Here is a 10,741-nt window from a genome sequence, read left to right as displayed (position 1 = left end):
GCCAGCCGCCCCCGCCAGCCCGGGGCGGCCGCCGCCGCCCCGCCTCGACCGGGCACTTCCGCTTCCGGACGCCGCGGGGCGGGGCCAGCGCCGGAAGCGGGCGCGGCGCCCCGGAAGTGGATCGGGCGCCCGGAAGCGCGCCCGGGGTCCGCCGCCGCCCGCTTCCCTCCCGGCACCGCGCCGGCGTCTCCGGCATGCGGCGGGGGTCCCGGGCCGCGCCGTGAGAGAGGCAGGCGGGGGCTGGGCAAGGCCGGGTCCCCTCGGCGGCAGCGGGATCCCGGAGGGGCGGGCGTCTGCGGGACGGCTGTCTCGGGGGCGGGGCGGGGGCAGCGGCGGCTCCGCCCCTTCCTGGGCACGGCGGGGCGGGGGCGGCCCCGGCGGCGGGCGCGGCGCGCGGCGCTGTCGGCGCTGCGGGCCCCCGGGGAGCGGCCGCGGGGTCCGGGAGCGGGGCGGGGGCCACGGGGGCGGAGGGCTGATGGTCTTTGTGCCTCACCAGGGGCGACTGCGGCGACCTCCCCCGCTGCGCCGCCAGGCACGGCCCCGCTCCGGGCGGCCGGAGGGCCGCGGGAAGCCTCGCCAGGCCCCTGCGCCGAGGGGAGAGCTCGGTGAGTCGTGTGCCGGTACCGGCGCCGGTAGTTCTGGCCGCCCCAGCGCCCCGGCCCCTGCCTTGGCCGTCGGCCTGTCCTGTCCATGGAGGAGACGGGCCGGGGCCTTTGCCGGCGGGGAGGGGGCAGGTGCCCCTGCCCAGGGACGCTGGTCTGCAGGGAGCGCTGGCGGGTTTGGGGTCCCTGCCAGGCAGCTGCTGGGGTGGGGCGTCTGCGCGGTGTCAGAACGGGACGCTCACGGGACCCTGCCCTGCAGCGCCTGGTGCAGAGGAAGGGGCTGAAGGAGCAAGGTGTCCGGGTAAGGCAGCTGCGGGAGAGAGGTGGAGACGAGCCGCTGGAGGTGGAGGGTTGAAACAGCTTTTCTGTGTGTGGCACAGATGGGCTTGTAGAGGTCCGGAGGCTCTGGGGATCCCAGTGGAGTGGGGCTGGGTGGTCCAGAGCCCACGTTGCCCTGGGACAAGAGGGCAGGGTGGGCAGACAGGCTGGAGAATGGCCGTGCAGAAGGACATGTGGATGAGTGGCAGTGCTCCAGTCTTCCACCATCTTGGTGCTTCCAGCGCTGAGGTCCTTTCAGCCTGGATGAGGGATCTGGGGCTTTTGGGAGTGCAGAGAGGGATTCGCAGTCCTGCCCATGGTCTGATCTCCAGAGGCGACTGAAACCATCCTTTGGAGACACCCACTGGGGTCCTGCTTCCTCGTGCTGTCCTGGGGAGTGGAACAAGTCCAGTCATGGATCAGGTTGCCAAGAGAGGTTCCATGGTCTTTGTCCTTGGAGGTTTTCCAGACCCAAGTGGCGTAAAGTCCTTAACCACAGTGCTGACCCTGATTTGGGCAGGAAGGTGTACTGGAGACCTCTTGAGGTCTCTTTCTACCTGAATTATTCTCTGATCATGGTGACCCCTGTGGGAACTGGCTGCAGAGGAAGGGGAGCCCAGCTCCGCACAGCCAGGCATAGGAGGAGAGGCAGCTGCAGAACAAGCCTCTGCGGCCATTACTTCTGCCAGTCCTATCCCCATGGTCACAGCTCTCTCAAGGACCGCAGAGCTGAGCCCTATTGCCTGTTTCTCCCAGGAGTGCATGTGGGTGATGGGCCCCCATGCGATGGAGCTCCTGATTTCACCTGGCATGTCCCTGTGGTTCATAACCCCCAGTTCATTCCCAGAAAATCTCCCCCAGTTTGCATGGCTTGGCTCCTGGACATTCAGACGTGCTCTGACCCTGCCAGTCAATGATCCTGCTGGGCCTCCAAGGACACCGTGATGGCACCTCATGCAGCCCAGTCACACCTTTGCTCCCAGGGGAACTCAGCCATCTCATGCTGTCACGTTTCCCTCTGCTTTGGTTGGTTTCCTGCAGCTTCTGTCTCTGGTGTCCCCACATTGTGCAGACCAGGGACATCCAGGGCTTTGCTTCTTGGGGAGAAGGGCCCCCGATTGCCCTGCTCGGGGACTTGGTTTGGCCCATCTCCAGGGATGGCCGGTGTGCACCTGTGTGTGTTGGGGGCAGCAGCCCTGCTCTGGCTCAGCCGTACCTTGTACTTGTCCTCTCTGATACCTAGGTCCTGCCCTGGATGTGGTCCCCATCTACGAGACTCATTCTGCCTTCTCCGTGGCTCCATTAATAGAGCTGTTTGACATGTCCAGGCAACCCTGGGTGTGTGTGGGCTGCTGCTGTTGAGCCTCATTACAGATAGTTTTTGTTTATTTGCAGGTCCCTGAGGAAGTCAAATGTGTTGGACTTTGTGGCAGTCCCAGGGAGCCGCGGCCATGCCGTGTCATCAGCAATGATTCCCCGCTGACAGGTACCTCAGGGCCAGAGAATGGGGCCGCTTAGATCCTGCAGGTGCTTCTTCGCTTGTGTTGTGCAGCCCTGGCTGTTTAGTCAAGGTTGTCGCAGTCCCAGTGCAGGAGCGGTGCAGGCCCAGGGTGTCTCCTCGCGGGCTGGCCCCGCTGGTCAGACAGCTGATGTCCGCTGTGTCGGCGCAGCCGTTGCTGCTGCTCTGGCGCTGGCTCCTGCTGTTCTGCCGGGTAGAGTCCGTGGTGATGGCAGCAGTCACCCCAGACACTGGTCCCACTGCCCTCCCCTGTGTTTGAGCGCATTCCTTCCCTCTCTCTTCCTGCACCTCCTACTCTCTAACAACCATTTAAATCCAATCTCGGCCTGGTTTCCATGAGCTCTTCAGTTACCACTTCACTGGCGCAAGTGCTTTGTCACCTGGGGTGAGACGGTGCAGCACCTTGCTCGTTCCCAGCAGAGCAGATGTAATCAGACTCCTGTCTTACCTGAGCCGTCACTAATATCTGCCTCTTCCCGTGCCAGTGCTTCTGCTGTTTTAGCTGTGCTCAATTGGAAAAAACAGCAGAGGCTGTTAGGGGTGGAGGGATGCAGCAATGCTGCGGAGGTGTGAAGTGCAGGGTGCAACTTTTTGGGGTATAGATAAAGAAAGAGCAGGGAGAACAGGAGGGACTGACTCTGCTCTTGGGAGGGATTATGGTGTGGCCCCAGGCTCATGTGAGCTCTAAGTAAGGCAGAAGTGATTTACCTCCTTTTTCCTGTAATCACCTCGCTTCTGGTCACTTAATTAACTGGCTGTTGGGTCTCTTGGCTTGGTTGTCTCTTCTACAAACTCAGCAGCAGCTTGGGTGATGCAGGTTTTAGTTCAGCACCTGGGATGTGGGGAAGCACTGGTCAGAGTGACCGCTCCCCACGAGGCTTCAGGTCCTGCTGCCCTGGGTTGCAGGACACGTGGAGGAGCTCTCTCCCGGGGCAGTTCAGGATCCAACCTTTGTGGAGGCGGCACTTTCTCTGTGGCAGTGAGATGTTCCCTTCTCTCCTGTGAGCTAACCCTGTGGAGGAGCAGTGAGCGATGGCAGTTTTGATTTGCCCTGAGTTTTCCCCTGGGCTTCCTCCAGCTAGCCATTGCTAGGAGCTTCCTGATGCAGGCTGGGCTAAGGAGCTTGTGGCCGCAGCGGCAAGCGCTGGCATCCAGCCGGACCAAGTCTGTGGCTCTTTGGCACTTGAACTCCAGCGGAAAGTCAGAGCTTCAGCCATGTCTCTCCTTGGAGAGGAGAGCCACAGAGACTCGGGGTGGTGAGGGGTGTGATTATTGTACTGTCCTGTGTACAGACTGGTTGTCACAGTGTTCACCACTGCCTTCCTTGCAAAGACCACTGTCTTCCCCGCTTTGGGGAATTTGGGAGGTCCTGTGTCTCTGGACTTTGATGCTGAACTGAAGGATGGGGCAGAATGGAGCTGGCTCAGGGGCACATGGGTGGCTGGAGTCGGGCTGTGGTTGCATTGCCCAGGCTCAGTGTGGGACTGGTCAGCCTTGGCACTGTCACCTGGGGCCTTCAGGCCAACGTGTGCGTGGGGCTGGACATAATGGCTGGGGGCCATGGTCTCACTGACCAGGCAAGATGTGATTGTGGGAGCTCAAGGCTGGGTGCTTTTGTTCTTGCCTGCAGCCCAGTAGCAGGGAGCACATCAGCTGGAGACGTCGAGCAAGACCAGGGGTTCGGGGTGGCTGCGCTGCCGTGCGATCCAGGCACAGCGCCGGGGGTGCAGGAGGTGGGCAGTGTCCTGGGCCCTGGCAGGGCTCCGCTGACGGCTGTGCCTGTGGCTGGCCAGAGGGAGCTCACTTGCTGGTTCAGGGCGGGCTGCTGCGTGTGCTGGGCCGGTGCACAGTGTGCGGGAGCTGTTGCATGATGGAGAAGGCACACGCAGGAGCAGAGAGAGCCAAGCATCCCGGTCTGGGCTGTGGGCTGTGACCCACCAGAGGAGAGAGGATCTGGAACAGCCCCGGCTGGGGCAGGGCGCTGAAGTCTCCGTGCTGCAGGGCTCGTGCCGGGGCCAGGGCTCTGCTGGCAGGGCCAGCCCCGCCACGCCGGACCCACGAGGATGGCTGGCTGGGACTGGGCGGCCTAGGGGCTGCGAGGAGTGCTGCAGGCTTGTCGCGGAGCTGTTGGGGTGTTTTCTGTGGTGCAGCCGTGTGGACGGCCCTGGGGTCTGGCCGGGCAGCAGGGCCCGTTGGCAGGGCGGTAGCGGGTCTCGTGGGTGCCGAGGGCCCATTCCCACGTCCAGGGCCCAGAGCTCGCTCTGACATGCGGTTCCTTTGCAGGCTGAGCGGTGCCGACTGCAGCTGGAGATGGTTCAGCTGTTACCTGTGGGGAGGGTGCCGGCTCTGAGGCCCAGGTAGGGGGCCATGGGGGCCATGGGGGCCGCACTGCGGCTGGCACCTCCTTGCTGCCCTCCGTAGCCCGACAGCAGCTGGCTGCCGCCCTGACGGGCCACCGTGGAGCAGCCCACGCAGATACCCGGCCCCCTGTGCCTCCTGGGCTTCTTTGGGCGGAAACCACAGGCCGTCAGAGGGGAGATGTTGCCAGAACCGGAGCTGGAGCCAGAGGAACATGAGGAGATGTGCGTTGTGCTGCCCCTGGGCGAGGGCGGGGAGCTGGTGGAGTGTCCCCTGTGCCTGCTGCCCCAGCCTCCCGAAGCCTTTCCCACCCTGGCCTCCTGCACCCACCGCTCGTGCCGGGCCTGCCTGGAGCAGTACCTGCGCATCGCTGTCAGCGAGAGCCGCGTGCAGGTGGCCTGCCCGCACTGCCCTGCTGTGCTCCAGCCTGCCGATGTCCACCGCCTCCTGGCCGAGCCCGCCCTCCGTGACAAGTACGAGGAGTTCCTTCTGCGACGACTGCTGGTGGCTGACCCCGGCACCCGCTGGTGCCCTGCGCCCGACTGCAGGTGACCGGCTGGCCACTCGTGCGGAGCCGGGAGCAGGGGCGCGGTGTGGGTCCCACCTTCCCGCACCGGCAGAGGCGATGGGCTTCCCCACCTGGGAGTTGATGCGCAGCAGGCTGCACCTGTGTCCTGTGAGCCTTTTCCAGGCTCAGTCCCCTCGTGACTTGATCCTGTGTGGGGTTGGGCCTGCTCAAGAGATGTCCCGATCCCTGTCCTGGCTGCAGAGCCCGGGCAGCTGTGTGTCTCTGCCAGGGTTGGTGCTCTTGGCTGTCCGGGCCAGTCTGCGAGGCCCCAGGGGAACTGTGTGGGTGCTGGATGGGGGAGGCTGTGCTGCAGTCTGAGCTGGTGAGGGTGTCTCCTGGCTCTCCAGAGCAGGTGCCGCAGCTCTGGCTCAGCGCGGAGCTGGGACCTGCCACTGCATGGCCTGGCTGTGCCAGGGAGTGGAACAGTTGCGTGCTGTGCGGGGACACAGGGAGGGCCATGGGCACTGCTGGCCCCCCCAACACTGACCGCCTTCTCCCCACAGCTACGCTGTCATCGCCTACGGCTGTGCCGAGTGTCCCCGCCTCACCTGCGGGCGCGAGGGCTGTGGTACCGAGTTCTGCTACCACTGCCGGCAGCCCTGGCACCCCAATGGCCCTTGTGCGCCAGCGCCGCCGGCCCCCAGCCTGGCCAACCCTGCAGCACAGCTAATCCACCCGGAGGACTCGGCCCACGGTGAGACCCTGGCGCAGGGTCGGAGCAAGCAGGGCAGGAGTTTGGCATGGCCGAGTGGCACAGTCGGATGCCTTTGTACCTTCCTGCCTGGGGAGACGCTGGAGCCAGGACCCAGTGGTCCCCTCTGGCTGCCTTTGTGTGGAGGCATGTGCCAGTGGAGCTGGGGTGTGTGGAGTGGGACCTTGCTGTGCCTGGCTCACCCTGACACCCATGGGATGCGCTGCAATCCTGGGACAGGGTCGGGGGGTGGACCTGCACTGTCCTGTCCTGCTCCCCCCCATCCCATCTCATCTCCTTCCCCCCGCCAGCTGAGGCCGAGGACATCAAGGTCTGTCCCCGCTGCAGTGCCTTCATCATGAAGATCAATGATGGGAGCTGCAACCGCATGAACTGCACGGTTTGTGGCTGCCTCTTCTGCTGGCTCTGCCTGCAGGAGATCTCTGATGTGCACTTCCTGAGGTCAGTGCAGGGCTGTGCGGCCACTGGGAGCCATGGGGTGTGCTGGGGGGCTGGGGCGGAGGGGCTGCCAGGAGCTGAGGGGTGGTTGGAGGAGCTGCCCCTGGGCTGAGCTGGGGGTGCTGTGATGCTGGGCTGGGGCTGGGTCCCTGCCAGGAGCTGTGGGGCTAGGATGGGGGACAGCGAGTCCCTGCCGAGAGCCACAGCCATGCACTGCCAGCTTTGGGGCAGGCTGGGCTGTGGGGCTGATGGGGAGGGAGCGGAGTGGTCTGTGCTGCTGGGTTTGGCAGGGCTGGGGGCCTGGGGCTGGCTGTCAGTGCCCCACAGGTGGGGTCCCAGGTGGCAGCTGGAGCTCAGGATCGGGAGGGGGGAATCTGGCTTTCTGCTTCCCCGGTGGGCCCATGGGTCTCCCCCCAGCGCAAGGGTGGGCTGTGCTGGTGTCTGCCTGCCCCTGCGCAGGCCCAGCCCCACTCTGTCCCCGCAGCCCCTCTGGCTGCACCTTCTGGGGGAAGAGGCCTTGGTCACGGACCCGGAAGATCCTGTGGCAGCTGGGCATGGTGCTGGGGGCGCCTATGGTGATCTCCCTCGTCGCGGGCATCGCTGTCCCTGTCATTACCATTGGGATCCCCATCTACATGGGTAGGAAGGTACTGGCAGGGGGCCCTGGAGTCCCCATGGTCCCGCTCCCTGCTGAGCCTGGCAGCCCATGGCCTCAGGCCTGGACAGACACCCAGTGCTTACCACTGCCCACAGCATGTCCCTGTGCCACCCCTGACTCCCCACAGCCCCTCCTTGCGGGGACCCTCTCTGCTGGCCACCCCAACACCCTCCGCCAGTGAGGGAACTCTCAGCCTGGAGAGGTGGGGTTGGGGTGGGCGAAAGGAGGAAGGGGTCTGGGGGTCCAGGGGTGTTTTACAGGGACACCTGAGCTGTGGTGGTGGCACTGTTGTGGCTGCCTGTCCCTGAGGAGGTGGAGGGGGTGTCCCAGCAGCTGCAGCTAGAGCTCTACCAGGGCTGGGAAGAGGCCCCATCCCTGGGGGCTGTGCGCTGAGGTCCCTGCAGAGCCCTTCATCTGTCTTGCTTCTCCTCGAGGTGCTGGGCCAGAGCCGGAGGAGCAGCCTGTCGGGGTGCCAGCAGTGCCTCTCTGTCACCAGCAGTGTCCTCCTCTCTCTCTTTGTGTCCCCCATCATAACAGCTGTCACAGTGGGTAAGTGCGCTGAGCCAGGGTTGAGGGCGCTGCCCACGTGCTGGAGAGAGTGGGGCTGGGGCCTGGGGGCCACAATAGCAGAGGGTCTCCGGGGGGAGTGTCTGAGACCTGGGGCACTGGGGCTTTGCCCAGCGGGGCAGGCCAGCGGGGGCTGCCGGTGGGGGCCGGGCAATAGCTGCCTGTCTGCCCACAGGCGTTGGCGTGCCCCTCATGCTCACCTACATCTACGGGGTGGTGGTGCTGTCGCTGTGTCGGAGCCGCTGGGGGTGTGGGGGCAGCCGCAGCCCACCTGGGGATCTCAGCGTGATGGAGCTGGAGAACCTGACCAAGCGTGAGTCCTGCGTTGCCGTCCATCCGCTGGCCCTCCCTTGGGCCATAGGGGCCCTGGTCCTGCCTCACAGCTCTGTGGCTGTGACATCTCCAGAGCCAGGGGCTCCCTGTGGACCTGTGTCGGTTCTGCCCTGGGCAGTACCATGCACACGCCTGTCCCTGCAGGGAGGCTGCAGGCTGGTGTCCTGGGGGGGGCGGGTGCTGTCCAAAGCAGTCTGGGACCAGTTTGTTTGCAGCCCCTGCTGAGAGCCTGGTGGGCTGTTCCGCTCCCTGCTCTGATGGGGAGTGGTCCTTGCGGACAGGGTGCTCAGTACCACCTCTCCCTCCGCCAGTGAATGAGCTGTGGTCGGTGCTGCCCAGCCCCAGGGGGGGTGAGGATGGAGTCCTGGACACAACCACCTCCTTCCCCAGCAGCAGCTGTAGCCCGCGCCACGGGGCGGTATGGAAGGAGCAGGACAGCCAGTCAGCCAGCACGGTGGCCCTCGCGGGGAGCATGCTGAGCGAAAGCCAGGACACGTCCTACAGGTGAGCCAGGGCTGCTGTGCTGTAGAGGCAGGGGGGACTGGCACAACCCGTTCCTAACAGCCTTCCCCATGCTTGCTGTACCGGGCAGGGATGTGGTGACGTCCCCCTTCTGGCTGCTGCCCTCAGGCCCTGTGTTTGTCTGCAGGGAAGGCATCAACATCGAGGTGGAGGTGTCGATCGAAGCAGCGCCGCATCCTGCCCGGGAGCAGAGCCTGTGCAGTGTGCTGTCAGGGCAGAGTCTCTCTGGGGACTCCCTGGGAGGCACCAGTGACAGGTACAGCACCGTGGGTGTCCCTGCAGAGTGAGAGGGACTGTGCAGCACTAAGGGGCGAGACCCTCGATCCAGAGCCCCCACCTGGGTTCCCACCTGCCACTGACACAAAGATCCCATGCCCTCCTGCGGCAGAGCTGGTCACCCTCTGTGAGGCACCACCCACCCTGTGAACTGGGTCCTGGCCGTCCCCAGGCTGGGCGGGCACTGACTGTGCTCAGTGCTGTCTGCACCCTGCGCACAGCCCCATTCCACCCTTCCCCAAGGGCAGTCTTGAGCATTGGCACTGCTGGGAAATAAAACTCTTCTCTGAGGGTCTGTCTGTCTCCTGCGGCACAGCCACCCCCCGACAGCACAGCCCCCGATCGCAGCAGGCTCTGATCCGTGGTGCGTTCCCCTGACGGGTACTGCAGGAGGCCAAGCAGGCGGGGCAGGGTGGGCCCAGCCCCACACAGGTGCAGGCAGTGGAGCAGACAGGGGACAAGTAGGGTCAGGGAGTGGGGGAAGAGTGGGGATATTCCCTTGTGCAAACACTCCAGCAAACTGAACGCTGCAGGTGCAGGACCAGCACAGCACACGGCTGGCAGCTGGGAGGGTGGGATGTTGCTGAGAGCCTCAGCCAGCGCCAGCAAACTGAGCAACTCGGGCAGGGGCTGAGCCCTGCCCCAGCTGGGCCAGCCCCTGGTGCGGTGTGTGGGTCCCGCGTGGCCCCGGCTACCTTCCTGGGGGCAGGACATGGCTTCCGGCAGACAGACCTTGAGTGTGGTGCAGCACAGCTGCAGCTGGGGCCCAGAGCAGCCCCTGAGGGTGGGAGGCCATGCACTGTGGCGGGGCAGAGCTGTGGAGCACGCCGGTCTCGCTACGAAGACGTGTCTGTATATATGCGTCTCTGCCCTGCTGCTGGCTGCTCCGGCAGTGTGTGAGAGGGTCCCAGGACTGTTGGAGAGGAGGGCTGTGCCCTGGGCCAGCTTTAGCATGTGGGGTGCTGCAGGACAGGGCCCTTGTGATGGGCACCCACTCCAAAGCAGGAGAGAAAACTGCGCTGAAGGTCCCGTGGCTTCTCCCAGCTGCAGGAGGCACCAGGGGTGAGGTTGCCTGCAGTATCCGGGCTCTCACAGCTGCTTCCCTCCCTGGTGGCACTGGGATTACAGGGCCCCACACAGCCCTGCACTCCTGTGTGGGGTAGCCCCTGGCAGGGGGCCATAGCTGTGGTGCTCCACATCCTCCATCGGCTTCCCTCCACACCCCGTGGGATGGTGGCACGGGCTCCAGGGCGTCCATTTCTACGTGTGGATGAGGGCAAGGCAGTGGCGGCCAACCTGGTGCCTCCATGCACAGGGGTGGTTGTGGCCTCCCACCCAGGCAACCAGGCTGCCCCTGAGGAATGCCCTGGACAGGCTGCCCTTGCCCCTAAGCTTCTGGGGCCAAGCAGCTCGAGGTTGTGGGTCCTGATCCTCACCAGGGATCCATCCTGCAGCCAGGCCAGCGTGGAGGGACCATGTGGTAATGCCACAGACTGTAGGTGGGCACCCTGATCCAAATGGGGTACGCAGTCTCAGGCAAGTGGGATCCTGCCTATGACCAGTCTGACTCCACTGCAGCATCCTTGGGAGAAAAAGCTGCTTCTGAACATTCAGCTGCTTAACATTTAGCAGAGTCTAGCAGCATCTTGCAGCACAGTTGCAGGGACTGGTACTGTTTGGGGTGGGTGGGTGCTGCTTATGCCATCGCCCTTCCTCAGCCATCCATGGTTGCACGATGCTCTACACTCTTGTAATTCACTGACCCCAGCACATGATGGGTGTGGCTGCTGCGGTGCCCATCTCTCACCCAGAAGTCATCGGGTCCCCTCCCTGGGCCCACAGCTGACACCCTCGCCCCTCCCCCAGGTGC

The 10,741-nt window shown here is 64.6% G+C and overlaps 1 protein-coding gene across 3 annotated transcripts; it reads left to right on the top strand.

Annotated features, from left to right (window-relative positions):
• The first annotated feature begins 139 nt into the window (after positions 1–139).
• LOC142079972 (E3 ubiquitin-protein ligase RNF19B-like) lies at positions 140–9,166 on the top strand. Of its 3 annotated transcripts, XM_075144675.1 has the most exons (11): positions 140–229; positions 497–605; positions 2,316–2,406; positions 4,723–5,345; positions 5,869–6,059; positions 6,368–6,518; positions 7,000–7,162; positions 7,608–7,722; positions 7,916–8,053; positions 8,385–8,577; positions 8,723–9,166. In XM_075144675.1, exons 4-11 carry the CDS (start codon positions 4,978–4,980, stop codon positions 8,880–8,882), a joined length of 1,479 nt encoding a protein of 492 aa, XP_075000776.1. In that variant the 5' UTR covers positions 140–229; positions 497–605; positions 2,316–2,406; positions 4,723–4,977; the 3' UTR covers positions 8,883–9,166. The 3 variants fall into 3 exon arrangements, with proteins under 3 accessions (XP_075000776.1, XP_075000778.1, XP_075000777.1); XM_075144677.1 differs by lacking the exon at positions 140–229 and having other exon boundaries at positions 487–605; positions 8,467–8,577; XM_075144676.1 differs by lacking the exons at positions 140–229; positions 497–605; positions 2,316–2,406; positions 7,916–8,053 and having other exon boundaries at positions 4,737–5,345.
• The last annotated feature ends 1,575 nt before the right edge of the window (positions 9,167–10,741 follow it).

Source organism: Calonectris borealis, chromosome 3 (genome assembly GCF_964195595.1).
Source record: "Calonectris borealis chromosome 3, bCalBor7.hap1.2, whole genome shotgun sequence".
Classification (NCBI taxonomy): Eukaryota; Metazoa; Chordata; class Aves; order Procellariiformes; family Procellariidae; genus Calonectris; species Calonectris borealis.
Note: the sequence above shows the minus strand (reverse complement) of the source record. Positions and strands in the feature narration are given on the sequence as shown.